Below are 17,996 nucleotides of genomic sequence, written 5' to 3' on the forward strand. Positions count from 1 at the left end.
GTTTCATGCCTGCTTGAATTTTGTTTCCCTTCATCATCGTGGACTATAATCTATAATCCAACACACACACACACACACACACACACACACCAAAAACAAAAACAAAAACAAAAACAAAAACAAAAAAATGCTTTCCTCTTGCTTTTGGTCATGGCAGCAACAGAAAGAAAAGTGTGTGTGTGTGTGTGTGTGTGTGTGTGTGTGTGAGAGAGAGAGAGAGAGAGAGAGAGAGAGAGAGAGAGAGAGAGAGAAGAGAGAATGCATGCATTTGCCACAGCGTACATATAAGAATCAGAGAATGGTTTGTGGGGGCCTTGTTCTTCTCCCTTTCAGGACTCAGTGGCAGACTTAGCAGCAAGCACCCTAACCACTACTGAGCCACAGACATCAGAGTTTTCTTGAGATTTCTCCTGTTAATGATTTTTATTTTTCTTCTAATTGTGTGACCTCAATGTTTTTCTCCTAATTCTTCCAGTGGACAACCAGTAGATATCTTGCAGATATTTAGAGTTGGCAGAGTGAATGAAGCTACGGAGTTTTTAAGCAAACTGGGAAATGTGCAATCCTTATTCCATGGATCTCCTGTGCGGAACATTCTTGGAATCTTGTCCCGGTAAGACCCACAGCGTTTACTTTCTAGTTTTCAGACTCACAACTGTGAAATGTTCCCCTTTCTTGTGTACTTTGGTCTTTGATCCTAAACAATGCCATAATAAATGAACAAAACACATGGGCTTTTCATTTTCAGTTAAAAGCAGCAAATCTAGTCATAGCGAAAATTATGTCATTTAAATTATGTATTTGTGGTTATATAATATATATTTGTGGTCTTTTTTTAAGTATTCTCTGTAGGTATGAATTGCTCCTTGAGATTTGGGCATGGTGATGCCTATAATCCCAGCCCTTGGCAGGCTGACGCAGGACCGTTGCATCTGGTTCAAGACCAGCCTTGACTACAGAATGAATTCAAGACTAGCCTGAGCTTATATAGCAAGACCATGGCTCAGAAAAACCAAACAGCAAATAAATACACACACACACACACACACACACACACACACACACCCTAAAACCCAAACAATCAATTGCTCCTTCACAGTCACCTTATATGAAAAAAAGCTGTCCTACATTTCACAGTACCCAGGGGATGGGCGTTATCCAAAGCACAACCGTAGTTCTCTGGCCGCTTTGAATAATCAGGCACTATTGGAGCAGAAGTTGAAGTTACTGGGGCAAGGGGAATTATGAGTATATTTCACTCCTTTAATTAAGTACCTAGGAAAATTAAGAGGTACCTGGGTGTGGTGATACAATAATTCCAATATTCTGGAGGCTGAGGCAGAGGCAGGTGGATCTCTGTGAGTTCAAAGTCAGCTTGGTCCACATAGCAAGTTTCAGGCCAACCCAGGGTGCATAGTGAGACTCTGTCTCAAAGAGAAAGAGGGGGGAGGAGGAGGAGGAGAAAAAAGAAGCTGAAACTTAAGGGCTGTGGCTTAGTGGGCTAGAGTGTTTGCCTAGCATGAATGAGGTCCTGGGTTCAATCCCAAGGACTGAAAAGCAAAGTAATTATATAGAAATGGCCTTTCTTTCTTTTTTTTGGGGGGGGGGTGTCGAGACAGGGTTTGTCTGTGTAGCCCTGGCTGTCCTGGAACTCACTCTGTAGACCAGGCTGGCCTCGAACTCAGAAATCCTCCTGCCTCTGCCTCCCAAGTGCTGGNGGCTGGCCTCGAACTCAGAAATCCTCCTGCCTCTGCCTCCCAAGTGCTGGGATTAAAGGCATGCGCCACCACGCCCAGCCCCAGAAATGGCCTTTCTATATAGGATCAAATCCTAAAAGCCATCTTATAAGTTAAATCTGATACAAAACTCAAACAATTGATATTTCTGTAATCAAGAACAGAAAGAAGCGTGCCTTTGCCTGTCTGTGTAGAGAACACCATGGTCTCGGGCTGAGAGAATCCTGAGTGTTGGAAGTGCAGCGGGAGCCTGTATAAGATCCTAAGCAGTAAAGAGAATCAGTCAGCACTCAGCAGACTCACTCTGGGTCCTTGCCTAGAGGAGGCAGGAAAATGGCCCAGAGCCTGTGTTGGGAAACATCATAGCCTGTAACATGTTAGTAGCATGTGCTGCTCTGGGAGATTGCAGTGAGGCTTGGTATCTAAGCAGTTGCTTCCAGAACTTTCTCAGATGCCAAAACCTCTAACATTCAAGGGTCTTTTATAAAAGGTTTTGCATAGAATGAAGCTGGCTCTTCCTATAGACTTTAGGTGATATGTATGTGATTTAATGGTATCTAATACAGTATGAATGCTATGGAAACTATTGACAGAAAGTGTTGTGTAGAAACTAATGTCAAGGGCTGGAGAGGGGGCTCAGTGCTTAAGAACACTTCCAGCGTTCAATCTCCAGCAATCACATTGTGGCTCACAACCATCTATAATGAGATCTGATGCCCTCTTCTGTCATGTAGATATATGGGGAGTTAGAGTGCTCATATGCATAATTAAATAAATCTAAAAAAAAAAAAAAACAGTGCCAAGAAAATCTGTACATATTCAGTAGAGATGGGTTGTTTTTTTCTGAGTATTTTGAATCCATGGATGGTTAACTGTAGGTATGGAGGGCCAGTTGAACTCTGACCTGAAGTTTGTAAAGACAGTGGATTTCCTGTTGGTCGCTGAGTTTGAAGGCTGTGTGGCAGAGTCCCTTCCTTCAGTAAAGCACAATCCTCCCTTCTCTTTCAGAGGGCTGCTCTTACCTAAGGTAGCTGAAGACCGCGGTGTGCAAAGAACAGATGTTGGAAATCTAGGGAGCGGGATCTACTTCAGTGACTCACTCAGGTTAGTGTCCACTGTCCCAACCCGCATCACAGAGGGCCCCTTGCAAACTACCCTCTCTTTCTCTAGTGAGGAGGTCTCTCGCCCACTGAAGTGTCATTGAAAGCAGCCATTGCCACTGCATACTGTAAACGCACGGCTTCTGTAGTGAACATCTGGGAAAATTATGTTTGAAGTCTTAAGTGTTATTCTTTTGCTCAGAGACTTTGATTTTGTTTATTACTTTTATCTATTTATTTAGTGTGTGGGGAGACATGGGCACGCCACAGTGCATTCGTGGGGGTCTGATGACAACACAACAGGAACAGGTCTGTCCTTTGACCTAGGGATCAAACTCAGGTCATCAGGCTTGGTAGCAGGACCTTTACTCATTGGACCATCTTGCCAACCCGCCTCAGCTTTTACACGTGTTATCTAGCTGCATCTTCTCCAGTGTCTCTCACCACCTCTGCTCTCAGACCCCACCCCACAGGGAAATCTTCTCATAGCACCGATGGGGACCTTAAGGCCACCAGGGGGCGCTAGCCTCAGACCATGCAACTAACATGGGTCACATTCCCTGTTTTGTTTTCCTGTTGCTGCGATAAAGCGCTACAGCCAAGGCAGCTGATAGAAGGAGGAGTGTGTTTGTTTGGGGCTTGTGGTTCCAGGGAGTTAGAGTACCAGATGGTGGAGCCGAGGCATGACATCCAGAGCACCAAGCCGAGGGCTCACATCTTGAACTACAAGCACAGAATAGAGCAGATTAGAAATGGCCTGAGGTTTGAAACTTCAAAACCAGCCCTAGCACACACCTCCTCCAACAAGGCCACTCCCTCCTGAGCCTCCACAAACAGTTCTGCCGACTGGGCCAAGTGCTCAAATGCCCAAGACTGTGGGGTCCATCTCATTCAGAGGCCACATCAGCGGTGCCTGCTGTCGCTAACATTGCTTTCTCTCTGTCTAGTAGGCTTTGTCTTCTTGTTAAGTTTGCTTTTTTGTTTGTTTGTTTTTTTGTTGTTTTTTTTTTTTTTTCTAGACAGGGTTTCTCTGTGTAGCCCTGGCTATCCTGGAACTCACTCTGTAGACCAGGCTGGCCTCGAACTCAGAAATCTGCCTGCCTCTGCCTCCCAAGTGCTGGGATTAAAGACGTGCACCACCACGCCCAGCTTGTTAAATTTTCTTGAAATGGAATCTCACTGTGTAGCCCTGGTCAGCCTAGGACTTGCCATGTAGACCAGGCTGGCCTCAGACTCACAGAGATCTGCCTGCCTCTGCTTCCCTGATGCTGGGACTAAAGGTCTACACCACCACACCCATTTCCTTGATATTTTTTTTTCTTTAATTAATAGTGTAGGGGCCATCATGATGGCTCAGCCAGTACAGGCCCTTATATCATTTGCCTGGCAACCAGAGTTCAATTCCTAGAATTCCAATAAAGGAGCAAGTTAAGAAGTGACTCTACAAAATTGTCCTCTGACCTCCATAGTCATGCCATGGCACAAGTGTCCACCTACCACACACACAAACACATACACACACACACACACACAATCTCAAACACACAAACATGCACGCATGCTTGTACCTGTGCACATACACGTTAAATACAAGGTGAACATCTTTAGATGGTACCATGTTTTTCTAGGCACTGTTTTAATTTTACCAAAACTGAAGTCCTCGGTGGCTTTTGGCAGAATGACGTCAGTGAAGAAGGCTGAATAGAGAAAGCTAATGCTCCCTATCCTAGGCACACAACAAATTTTATGTGCTTTTTCTCTGTTCAACAAAAGAAGGATTCTGAGTAGACCAACTTGCAGTCAACTGAGGAGTGGTCCGTAGACCCAAGAGAGGAGATAGTCCTTGCACTTTCTGTCAAGAGCATGAGACCGAAGCTAGGACTGAAGATGCTAAGGGCAAGCAGGAAGGATGGGGTGTTTGCAAGTTACAGGGAAGTGTCAGGAAAGGAGAGGGGCCTATGCTGGTATGGATGAATTCGGCTCTGTTTCTTCTTGAAGCTAAGCCAGCCAGGTATGGTGCCTCACCATTGTAACCTCAGTCCACACCAGCTGAGGCAAGCAGCTTACTATAAATTTGAGACAAATCTGGGCTGCATAGATTTCCAGGCCAGCCCAGGCATAGCAAGACCCTGTCTCAAACAACAGCAGGAGGCAGAAGAGATGGCTCCATGGTTAAGACAACAGGCCACTCTCCCCTACATAGGACCTGGGTTTGATTCCCAGCACCCACGACAACTGTATTACAGTATCCAGTTCCAGGGATCTAACATCCTCTTCGGGCCTCCGTGGGCACTAGATGTGCATGTAGTTCACAGACATTCATGCAGGCAAAACATTCATACAAGTAAAAAAAAAATATGTATTTTTAAAGATTTAAAACCAACAGGATAGGGCTGTACCTCTGTTGGTAGGGCACTTGGTTAACATATTTGGCCTTATGTCATCTCCAGCACCACATAAACCCAGAATGATAGCTATGAGACCCTGTCTTAGAGTGGAATAAAAGTGGGCGGGGCCCTCAGGCGTGGTAGCATACTCCTATAATCCTCATGACAGGGAAGTGGAGAGAGAGTATTTGGAGTTCATGGTCAGCCCCAGCCCTGTAGTTGAGACCTTGTCTTTAAAAAAAAAAAAAATTAAAGTTAAAAAGGAGAAGAGGAGGAGGAAGAAGGAGGAGAAGGAGAAGAAGAAAGAGAGAAAGAGAGGAAGAAAAGCTGCCGATTCCTAATCTTTGACCTGGCTGACTCTCCATGTGACTTGGGAGAGGCTATGAAGATAGGACGTCTCTCTTTCCTTTGGCCACACTTACTTAGCATTTAATCATCTCCATGAGCTTCAGTGCAGTCAATTCAGTATAGCTTTCTTAACTAACAAAATGGGTTTTCTTTAAGTGGGGGAGGGGGGAGGATTCTAGGAGCCAGAGGGGTCGAGAACCCCAGAAGAACACGGCCCACAGAACTATGCAGGCTCACAGGGGCTCACAGAGACTGAAGCAGCAATCATGGAGCCGGCCCGCCTGTGCCAGGTCCTCAGCATACACACTGTGGCTGTTTAGCTTGGGGTGTTGGTGGGACTCCTAACGGTGGGGGTGGGGCTCTCTGTTGCCTGCCCCTGGGGACCCTTTTCCTCCTACTGGGAGGCCTTGCCTAGTCCAGCCCTGGTATGAGGGAATGGGCCTGGTCTTGTTGGAACTTGTTATGCCATGCTCTGTGGACATCCCAGGGAGGCCTGCTCTTTCTTAGAAGGGAGACAGGAAGAGTGATCTGGGGAACTAGGAAGGTTGGGGGGCAGAGACTGGGAGGAGAGGAGGAGGGAGGGAAGTCTGGTGTTAGGATATAATCTATTCGAGATAAAAAACTGCCTGCAGCTTTGATTTTCCACAATCTCACACATTCCTGATCTGCTTTTTAAAATGGGATTGTAAAACACAGGAACTATTTTTATGCAAAAAAAGTTTTATTTTTATTGATTACTCTGGCATTCCTTGCAGCACAATATAGATGTTTTTAGTAGCTGGCAGAGAACAAAGTACTCTGAATGCTACTTGCCATAAAGAGCACTATATACACCTTCGTCTAATTGTTTGTTTTTATTCTTTTTGAGAGAGGGTCTATCTAACCCAGGCTAGCTGGGAACTCATTATGTATCCTAGGCTAGCCTTGAACTTGCTGTGATCCTCCTGCCTCAGCCTTCTATGACCTAGAGTTACAGGTGTGTGCCTGTAACTGAATTTTTTCAATAAATAAGTACATAATGAACGACTCCTTCTCCTTGTCTCTTCTCTCTTTCATCCCCTCCTTCTCATTCTCTCTTCTTCAATAGGGTTTTACTGTGTAGCTGAGGCTGCCCTTGAACTCATGATCCTTCTGCCTCATTTTCCCAAGTATTGGGTTATAGGTGCCCACCTACCCAACTTCTCACCATGAAGTTCTAACTTGTGTCTTTGAAGTTACTGCAATGGCGGTAAACTCTCGAATGATCTCCCTAGAAAGTCTCTCGACAGTGCAGGCTGAGCATCCCTTGTCTGAAGTACTAGAATTTTTTTTTTCAGATTGGAATTATATGTTTATACATAAAGAGATATCTTTGGGACCACACGAATCCAAATGTGCAATTCATTTGTTTCATGTACACCTGATAAATGTAATTGGTGGTGATGTTACACAGTATGTTTAGTGTGTGTACCTTGGACTGCTACCATCACAAGGTTAGGGGTAGGATTTTCCATCTGTGCTGTCACACCAATTAATGCTCAAAGTTTTCAGTTTGGGCCATTTCAGATTTTGATTCACAGTTTGGGTTAGAGATGCCCAAGCTGTTTATTTATACAGCGAAGTGAGGCTGGCCAGTAGCCATTATGACTTGTGTTTATTTGCTTCCTCGTGCAGTACAAGCATTAAGTATGCACATGCAGGAGAGACAGATGGCTCCAGACTCCTGGTCGTCTGTGACGTTGCCCTGGGAAAGTGTGTGAACTTATTCAAGAAGGACTTTTCTTTAACTGAAGCGCCGCCGGGCTATGACAGTGTGCATGGAGTTTCGGAAACCTCTGTCCCCACAGACTTTCAGGTATTTTATTTTGGGGACACACACAGACCCAGGGTTATGGGTCAGTAGTCAAGCCCTCACCTAGCACTTAAAAAAAAAATCAAACAGTAAACAAACAGGAAAAAAGCCAAAACAGGCAGAATGGGCCCAGGTGTGCAAAGGCCAGCCTCAGAGGTGTGCTTCTGCTTTCATTAGTTATGTGTTCACGGGTGGCATGCCATCGTCTTTACTAATTAGCACACATGAGAGTCTGCTTCTCCGGGGGCTTTTGGCAAATCTTCTCTTCAATTGTTCTCACCTGTCAATTTCCATTTGCTCTAGGACGATGAGTTTGTTGTATATAAAACCAATCAAGTTAAAATGAAATACATTGTTAAATTTTGCATTCCTGGAGATCAAATAAAGGAATTCCATCCTCATGAAAATACTGAATTAGAGGAACATAGGGATGAGCTCTCCAGTATCCCAGAGGCTGAAGGTAAGGCGGCTTCTTATTTCTTTTTTTGGTTTCTGGAGACAAGGTTTCTCTGTGTAGCCCCAGCTGTTCCTGAAACAGACTATGTAGACCCGGCTGGCCTTGAACTCACAGAGACCTGCCTGACTCTGCTTCCCAAGTGCTGGGATTAAAACCGTGCATCACTGACTAGCAAGACAAGTTTCTTGAGTAGTGTTTTATAATAATATAAAACTGAAATATATTTTTTTCAAAAGCATTTACAATCATGTTTGGTAGTAGCATCCATAACCACCTCTTTCATATCTCTTTCTCTTGAACATATAAAAAACCAAAATGCTTAAGAAAAATCCTGTGGTTTGTTTGTCACCAGCTGTGTAAGGTGACTTGTTCTTTAGGGTGGCTTAATAATGCAATTCATTTTGGGGGTCTCTATTTTTTGTTGCTATTGCAAAACACTAGTAATGTTATAAAGAAAAAAAATGTAATATTTGTTTGTGTGTGTGTGTGTGTGTGTAGGTCAGAAAACAACTTGCAAAAATTTTTCTCTTTTCACCTGTGGGCCCTGGGGATTTGAACTCAAGTCTTTAAACTTGGTGGCAAGTGCTTTTACCAACTGAGCCATGTTGATAGCCTGAGAAAACATTTGTAAAGTATGTGTGGTGGCGTTGGCCTATGATCCGAGCACTTAGGAGGCCAAGGCGGGAGATCTGAGTCCCAGACTATCTCAAAACAAACCAAAAGAGAAAACGGGCTTGCCTAGCTTACAATTTCAGAGGTTCAGGAGCCTGATGCTGCCTTCAGTTTGGCTCTGGTATGAACCTCAAGGTAGATGGTATCACAACAGAACCACGGGCAAGAAGGAGAGATCACATCATGAGTACAAGCAAACTCCCACAGGTCCTTCTTCATAACTGTCCTCTGAGAGGCTCCACCCAGCAGCCGACTGAAACAGATGCAGAGACCCACAGCCACACATTGGATGGAGCTCTGGGACCCTTATGGATTGAGGACCCTGAAGGGGATAGGAACTCCACTGAAAGAGAGTCAGCTAACCTGGACCCTTGGGGCTCTCAGAGACTGAACCACCAACCAAAGAGCATACATGGGCTGGAACTAGTGCCCCCCACCCCCACACATATATAGCAGATATGCAGCTTGGTCTTCATGTGGGTCCTGGGTCCCAAACAACTGGAGTGGGGATTGTCCCTAAAGCTGTTACCTGTCTGTAGAATATGTTCCCCTAACTGGGCTGCCTTCTCTGTCCTCTATGCAAGAGAATGTGCCTAGCCCTGCAGAGACTTGATGTCCTAAGGTGGGGGATATACCCAGGGGAGCCTCTACCTCTCAGAGGAGAAAGGGAAGGGGGATGGAGAAAGGGACTATGGGGGAGGGGGCACTGGAGAGGGAGATAGTGATTGGGATGTTAAAATGAATAAATTAATTAATTAATGGGAAGGTTCCATCCACCCTTCAACATCATCATCCTGGTGACTAAGCTTCTGACACATGAACCTTTGGGAGATGAACTATGACCCAGCCATGGCACCCATGCAACTAGGTCAGAGTTCAGTAGTACTGTAAAGGTGGGTGGAATAAGCACAAGACGCAGCTGTAGTCAAGAAGCTGTGTGTGACTCGGCAGGCTTTGTCATCTTGGACACTGACCCCTCAGGCAGACATGAGAATGTGTCCTTGTTTATAAGTGTTGGTGTAAGGAGTGAGAAGAAAGAAAGGGTCCCACAAACTGTGATGCGCACTAACATCAAATAGCAGAAAACATAAGCTTCCTGGCAGACATGCCCCAGCTTTTACCATATCACCTAATAAGACAATAATAACATATCAGAGAGCAGCCATGATGATACATGCTTATAATCCCAGCACCTGGGAGCCTAGGAAGGACACTTGCCATAAAGTTGAGCCTGCCAGGGCTACATAGCAAGACCGCCTAACAATCTGCCTCCCCCAAAGCTAGCACTTTTACTGATGACTGGTTTTGTTTTGGTGTGTTCCTGTTGTGATTCTTGGGACTGCTCTAGGTTCTTGCACCTGCTGAACAAGAACTCTACCACTGGACCACAACCACAGTACTTTTTTATTTTTATTTATTTTTGCCTGTGTTGAGGATCCAACAAAAAGCCTCACACATGTTAGGCCAGTGCTCTGTTACTGAGTTACAGCCCAGCCCCCCCCCCTTTTTTTTTTTATTTTGACACAACGTTTCTCATGCTGCCCTTGCAGTCACTGTATAATCCCAGCAGACTTTGAACTTCCATTTCTCTTCCCTCAGGCTCACAGACATCTTCGATAACAGGTCTATACTGTCTTAATTAGGGTTCCTACTGCTGTGATGAAACACTGTGACCAAAGTGACTTGGGGACAAAAGGGTTTATTTCATATCAGTCCATCATCAGAAGCAGTGAGGGCAGGAGCTCACACAGGGCAGGAGCCTGGAGGCAGGAGCTGACATGGAGGGGTGCTGCTTCCTGACTTGTTCCTCATGTCTTGCTCAGCCTGCTTTTTTATAGACCCCAGGACATATGTTGAATTATCCCTCCAAGTATTTTATTAAGAATTTTTTGTGACTATATCCATTAGGGAGATGAGTTTACAATTGTCTTTGCTGTTGATGATACAGTTCATGAGAAGAATTTGGTAGTATTCTCCCTTTCCTATTTTATAGAGCAGTGCGAGGGGCATTGTTGTTTGTCTCTCTTTGAAGGTCTGGTAAATTCAGCAGTGGTTACAGCTAGGCCTGAGCTTTTTTAGTTATGAGATTCTTTTTAAAAATTACTTTATCATCCTTCTTTTTAGAGATCTGCTAAAATTATTTATCTAATCTTGGTTTGAATTTGGAAAATCAGGGGCTGGAGAGATGGTTCAGTGGTTAAGAGCACCAGCCAGAGGACCCAGGTTCTATTCTAAGTACCCACATGGCAGCTCATAACCACCTGTAACTGTAGTCTAGAGGATTCACAGCTCTTTCTGGCCTCTACCCACCAGGGACACAAATGGACAGGCACAGACACACAAACAGACAAAATATCCATACACATAAGATAAAATTTTCTTAAAAATTGGTAGGTTATATACATCTAGAAATTCATTCATTCCTTTTAGGTTTTTTCAAATTTAGTGGCATGTATTTTTAAGGTATATCCTAGTGGCTCTGAATTCCATTAGTAAACTCATAATGGCTCTTTTATCACTAACTTTATTAATTTGAGTTTTTCTTTCTATCTTCTGGTTAGTTTGTCTATCTTAACAAAGATAGGAAAACGAAAGGATTCCTCATTTCCTACCTTATCACAGTGCGAGAGAGCTGTAAGACAGAAGGCTGGATAGATGCCTGAGTGCATATGAGCCCTAGCTACTCCTCCAGAGGATCTGGATTCAATTTCCAGCATCTATGTGGCAGCTCACACCCATCTGTGACTCCAGTTTCAGAGAATCCTACCCCCTCTTCTGGCTTCTGTGGGCTTCAGGAACATACTTGGTGCATAGACATAAATGCAGGCAAAAAATGCATATAAAATAAAAATTTAAATAATTTAAAAATGGAAACAACACAAAGAATCAATAAAACAAAGAATTGGTTCTTTGAAAAGAAATAAGATCCAGGTACTGTTTTGATCTCTAACACAAATAAAATAAATAAAACTTTTAAAGGTTATTGTGTGTGCACACATGTGTGGATCAGAAGATAGCCTGCAATAAGTAGTTCTTTCCTTCCCATATGGGACCTAGGGGCCAAACTCAAGTTACAGGCTTGAGAGCAAGTGCCTTTATTCACTAAGCTATCTCACCAGCTCAATAATAATTTTTATTTATTTATTTATTTATTTATTTATTTATTTATTTATTTATTTGGTTTTTCGAGACAGGGTTTCTCTGTATAGCCCTGACTGTCCTGGAACTCACTTGGTAGACCAGGCTGGCCTCGAACTCAGAAATCCGCCTGCCTCTGCCTCCCGAGTGCTGGGATTAAAGGCCTGCGCCACCAGGCCCGGCTCAATAATAATTTTTAATGAAATCAAAAAGTAGAAATTATTTTGAGAATGCTTTCCTCATTGGATTTACTTTTCATAACTGGGCATTAAAAATTACACTGACTCTGAGTGTGACTCAGTTGATAGAGCTGGGTGTGGCTCAGTTGGGAGAGTTGGGTGTGGCTCAGTTGGGAGAGTTGGGTGTGGCTCAGTTGGGAGAGTTGGGTGTGGCTCAGTTGGTAGAGTGCTTGCTTTGTGTGCTTGAAGCCCCGGGTTCAATCCTCAACTGCCACAACAAAAACAAAAAGACAAAACAAAAACCAAATTAAAAACAACAGCTAGATATGGTGGCACATAGCGCTAATCCCAGCTCTTGTGCACATAGCGCTAATCCCAGCTCTTGTGCTACCGAGGTAGGCAGCTTTCCATTTGAGAGTGGATTAGGCAAGCTACACAGAGAGATCTTATCTTGAACAGAAAACTTACTATGAGTGTAATATTATTTTTCCATCTTTGCCGAAATATAATGTCTCAATCATAGAGCAAGTAGTAAGAATGCCGACGATGAAGACAGAGCCATGCTTGTTCTGAAGCTGACATTGTGTTTGTAACTTGCAGATTTCCAGTTACCAGACATCAAGCCCTTCACAGACGTCAAAGCCGGCCTTCAGGATGCATCTGCAAATGCTGTCCCTCTCGACAGTGTTCACATCAAGGGAAGAATAATAGACTTCGTAGCCCAGGTATATACCTTCTGTGGCCTTATGGCACACAATTAAATGAATGTAAGTCATAAATAAGAATCTGGTTGCAGTCATATCAACTAAATGAGTTACGTATGTCGCTTGTTTAAGGAATAAATGGCAGGGGAAAAATTTAAATTAAGTACTTAATACAAACACATGTACTTTTCCCCAAATATTCTCTCTGTAGTTGGTTGACTCCATCATGGAGCTAGCATCCAAAGACATAGAAGACCAATTGTATATTATTCTAAAATCTACTCATTAAATTCATTTTTCACTTACATTTTTAGCTTATCATGGATTTATTGAAACATGGCCCCATCACAGGGCCAAGAATATCAGTATTCTAGAAGTTCCCAACCATGTGACACCTGTGAAGCAACAACAAAAAAAAAAATAATAAAAAAAAAATTCTTAGCATGACAGGGTTTTTTGACTCCTTCTCTAGTGAAGCACATATAACTGCCTAAACCTGCAGCTAGTGCAGTGGGTCCCATGACATGAACAGTCCACTGTGGTCGTAGAAAACATGGGCCACAGAAACCAGGCTGTGACTGTGGAGGACATGTTGGAATGTAAGGGGTTAAACTGTCATTGGTGGTTCACACATGTAATCCCAGCACTTGGGAAGGCAAGGAAGGCAGGAAAACTCAGAGTTCAAGGTCAACTTCCATGCAGGTTCATGTGGCTTTGTCTCAAAAAAAAAACAAAACAAGACAAACATGTTAGGATTCTGAAGTGGGTATGTATAATTCTTTTCATTAGTTGTTCTCATAAATGTTCCATGTCATTTTATCAATTATATGAGGGTTTTTTTTTCCCTCCTCTTGCAGGTCATTGTTTTTCAGACATACACAAATCAAAGCCACGTGCCTATTGAGGCAAAATATATCTTCCCGTTGGATGACAAGGCAGCAGTGTGTGGCTTCGAGGCATTCATCAACGGGAAGCACATCGTGGGAGAGGTGAGGTAGAAGGGTGTGGACTCCTCGGTTACTCAAACTGCCCTTACTGAGTACAGCGGACCTCCACTGACAGGTCCTCCCTAGCCAATGACTGCCTCTTCCTGATATACAGACCTCATCAGACCTCACACAGTCACCCTCCATCGACGGCTCCCCCTAACAGTCCTCTCCATTTTTGTCCAAAGTCTTTGTTTAGGCAATTTAAACATAGAAAGTTATTTCCTTTTGTCTTTCTTTTCACAGATTTTTGTTGTGGTTTTATTTGTGTGCACATGCATGCATGCACATAAGCCATGGCCTGTATGTGAAGGTCAGAGGACAACTTCAGGAGTCATATATGAATCCCCGGGATCAGATTGACGCCATTAGGCTCGATGGCACATGCCTTTAACTGCAGAGACAAAGGAGGGCACAGTGACATAGGCCTGCCATACTAGCGCTCAGGAGGCTACGGCAAGGATCTGAAGTCAGTCTTGCTGTATAGTGAGTTATAGCCAGCCTGGTTGACACGGTTGAAACCAGGCACAGTTGAAAGTTGATGATGCATGCATATGTGTCACATTTATATAACAAACACATATGTATCATTTTTTAAGATCAGGGTTCATTGTGTGGCCCAAGCTGACCTCACACTCACTCTGGAGCCCTGGTTAACTTTGAACTTGCAACAGTCCTGTGCCAGCCTCTGAATGTTGGGATTAAAAACATGCAGTACCACATCCAGCTTCATACATAACTCTTACATAAGTTTGCAAAATGTATCCTGCCTCTCTGAAGTGAACTCTCTCAGAAAAACAAAAACAAAACAAAACAAAAAAACCCTACCTAAAAAAGTAATAGAAGCTAGCTGTGAAGCCACAGGTATAGTGCACTCAGGCACTTAACATCCACAGCCCTGACTTGAGTCTACAGACTAGCCTGCAGTTACAGTTATAACCCATGACTTACTAATTTTAAAGTAGACTTTGGAGATGAGGAACGGTTCAGTGGTCAAAGCAGTTGCTGCTCTTGCAAAGGACCCTGGTTCAGTTCCCAGCACCCACATGGAAGCACACAGCGGTCTGTTAACTCCAGTCCAGGGGATCCAACTCCCTCTTCTGGCTGGATAGACATACATGCAGGCAAATTACTCATATAAAATAGAAATACAAATTTTAAAAAGAAATTACAGTTTAATAAACTGGATTGGTAAAAGATAAGACGAAACTGATGTAATAGTACACAGCTTTAATCCTAGCTTTCAGGAGGCAGGAACAGGCAGATCTCTGTGAGTTCAAGGCCAGCCTGTTGTACACAGCGAGTTCCAGGTCTACCAAGGCTACACAGTAAGACCCTGTCTCAGCAACAAGAATAATGAGAAGAGGAATCACTTTAAAAATAATAAATGAAGTAAACATTTTTGTTGTGTCTAACAAAGTTCCAAATGTTTTATCTTCAGCTGCAGACTTGAGTCTGGTCCTAGCATGAGGAGGAGATTCTCTAGTCAGCCTTTTCGGTCCCAGCATGAGGAGGAGACTCTCTAGTCAGCCTTTCAGTCCAGACTTTTACTTGGCAGGGCACTTTGGTGATCCTTTTATGTAAATTTTTGTTCATCTAGACTTAGTTTCCAGGCTTTTTCTGGGCTTTAATAAATGCTGGTGTCATTTCCCTTATTAAAGTCCAAGTCACTCTTCCTATAATGAGCAGTTTAAAAATCTTTCCCAAAGTTGAACATGGCACCTCATCTGCCATCTCAGCAGGAGGATTGTTGCAAGTTCAAGGCCAGCCTGGGGTACATGGTAAATTCCAGGCCAGCCTAGGACAGAGTGAGACCTGGCCTCAAAAAATCAAAACCAACATAATCATCATGATAATTGTCTTTTTCAGATAAAGGAGAAGGACGAGGCCCAGCAGGAATACCGAGAGGCTGTCAGCCAAGGCCATGGGGCTTACTTGATGGACCAGGACACGCCGGTACAGCTTGTCACTCATTCTGTAGTCCGTGTATTATGGGAAATGATTTGCAATAGGAATCCATAATAGAAGCCAAGATCATTTACAGTACTCTGGGCTTATGAGATTTCTCTTAAATGTCACACATAGCGGCATGCCCCAAAAATCTCAGCCCTTGAGAGGTAGAGGCAGGAGAATTGCTGCAAGTTCAAGGCCCACCTGTTGTTCTACCCAGTGAGCGCTAGGCTGTCAGAGCTTCCTAGCAAGACCTTGTCTCAAACACACGAATGAAAACCCCTTAGGAGTACAGGAGGCCAAGCCAGCCATACCCATTTGTGTTGTCTAAAGGAGGAAATGAAGTTGCTATTGTGTGAAGCAGAAGAGCTGGTACTGCCACCGGGCACTCGGCTGCCAGACTGATAAGAGAACACAGTCTTCCACTGTAAAATGTCTTTTTCCCATTCTCCGGTCATGGCCCGGTCCTCGGATCAGTCAACGGGGTCTGCAAGAGAGAGAGTGGGGCTGAGGGGCAAGAAACACGAAGAATTGAAACAAAACAATCTGTCGGCTCAAGTCTAGAGTCTCATTTATTGAAAGGCAACTATTGGTATACATGTACTTGCTGGGGAGTGCAGCTAGAGACACTTAACCACAGGTCCAGGATGGACAGGATAAAAACAAGATGTTATCAGTGTGTTCAGCTGTGGTGGGCTTCTTGCAAAAACATCATGCTAGGAAAACAAGTCTCTCGTCAGGGTGGAAAAGTACCACCTGTAAGTAAGTAGCCCGAGATGGCTGCAGAGATGAGAGCCGCTTTCTGCTGGGAATTGGCTCCCAACATTCCCAGAACTAATCTCACCTATCAGTATGTCCACCTTTCACCAAGACGTAACACAGAAGGCATCCCTGTAAGGTCTTTCAGAAATCCAGAGTTTGGTTGAAGGAAGGACATGTTAATGCAGATCTAAGGGATAACTTGTTTTAATTGTTCACACTTAGTGTGTGTGCACACCGCATTATGCATGTAGAAGTCAAAGCACAACTTCCTAGAGTTGATTCTCTCCTTCTAGCTGTGGTCCAGGAAACCAAATTCAAGTCATCAGCCTGGTGACTTTTCCTGCTGTGCCTTTACCTGCTGTGCCTTTACCTGCTGTGCCTTTACCTGCTGTGCCTTTACCTGCTGAGCCATCTCATCGGCCCATTCCTGGGCTCCTATCCACACACTTAAAGGACTGGCACTATGAACTTTAATAATTGCCCCTTCATTGTTTTTGTTCTTTTCTACAGATAGATATACTTAATATCAGAAGCAATAATTTAAGTCTGGTGAGATGGCTTAGCAGGTAAAGGCTTGATAGGCTGAGTTGGGTCCCCAAAACCCATGGAAAGGTAGCTTGAGAAAATGGGTTTCACAAAGTTGTCCTCTGAGCTCCACATGCATACATGGAAGGCAGTGCTCATAGTCACATACATATCCGTGCCATAGTATACACATGCTCACATTCACACGCACTGCATGCCCACACTCACACACCTCATACACATACATTATACACACACATATATACCTCCTGCGCACTCATGCTTCATGCATATACACACACTCAGTAGGTTTAAAAATAAACAGAATAGTAATAACTTAACACTTAAGCCTAAGCTAATCATTGATTGTCTACTCTTCTAAACCAAATGTACTAAATTTTCATCATAGAGGTAGAATGGCCAGTGTAGTTGGAGATGTTGAGATGAGCTCTGTACATAGCAGGAAACAGGTAGGTCTAGATAATCTAGATATATGTAGAACTGGGAGCATAATGTTACAGAATTAACATGCCTTCCCAGTGAGAAATCAGTCCAGCATTACAGGTAAGTAAGGAAGAACCTTCAGTAATGTGCACAACTGCTTCTGACTAATGAACAAAAGGGAGCTGGCCCAGAACAGAAGCCCGTATCAGCTCATGTACTCTCAGAGTCAGGAATTCCAAGGTTTGCTTGTTAGGACAAATGGGGAGATTTGCAACAGAAAGGACTGTCTTCAGGCTGTTTCCCCAGGTAGCTGCTAGCCAGGGCTGTCCTGCTTGCCTGGCAGAATTATGCTCTTCCTGATAGTGAGAGGGCCAGGGGTGCTGCCTTAGTAAGTTCTACTTCGTGGGACTTCGTATTTCCTGAACAGTCTTAGTAGATGCCTCATGAGTCAATTTGTTAGTCTCAGTCTCTACTTTACCAGTAGCACAGGCAGCAGAGGGCTGGCATGAAGCTCTGGGTTGTGACAGCAATACACCTGTGAATCTCAGCACTCACGAAGCAGAAGCAGAGGGATCAGAAGTTCAAGGTCATCCTTGGCTAGATAGTGAGAGTGAGGCAAGTCTAGGATATATGAGACTCTGAGAGGAGGGAAGGAAAGAAAGGAAGGGAAGGGAGGAAGGGGAAGGGAGGAAGGGGAGGGAGGAAAGGGAAGGGAGGAAGGGGAGGGAGGAAAGGGAAGGGAGGAAGGGGAAGGAGGGAAGTGATGCAACTCTATTA

The 17,996-nt window shown here is 44.0% G+C and overlaps 1 protein-coding gene across 2 annotated transcripts in view; it reads left to right on the top strand.

Annotated features, from left to right (window-relative positions):
• The window catches only part of Parp4 (poly(ADP-ribose) polymerase family member 4), a 72,117-nt gene that overhangs the window by 22,585 nt on the left and 31,536 nt on the right, over positions 1 to 17,996 (top strand). For both annotated transcript variants that reach the window (XM_029541818.1, XM_029541819.1), the window contains exons 11-17: positions 476 to 613; positions 2,745 to 2,840; positions 7,225 to 7,405; positions 7,706 to 7,862; positions 12,449 to 12,573; positions 13,410 to 13,541; positions 15,408 to 15,494. In XM_029541818.1, coding sequence (XP_029397678.1) covers positions 476 to 613; positions 2,745 to 2,840; positions 7,225 to 7,405; positions 7,706 to 7,862; positions 12,449 to 12,573; positions 13,410 to 13,541; positions 15,408 to 15,494 — 916 coding nt within the window. The remainder of the gene's footprint in view (positions 1 to 475; positions 614 to 2,744; positions 2,841 to 7,224; positions 7,406 to 7,705; positions 7,863 to 12,448; positions 12,574 to 13,409; positions 13,542 to 15,407; positions 15,495 to 17,996) is intronic.

This window comes from Mus pahari, chromosome 8 (genome assembly GCF_900095145.1).
Source record: "Mus pahari chromosome 8, PAHARI_EIJ_v1.1, whole genome shotgun sequence".
NCBI classification, from domain to species: Eukaryota; Metazoa; Chordata; class Mammalia; order Rodentia; family Muridae; genus Mus; species Mus pahari.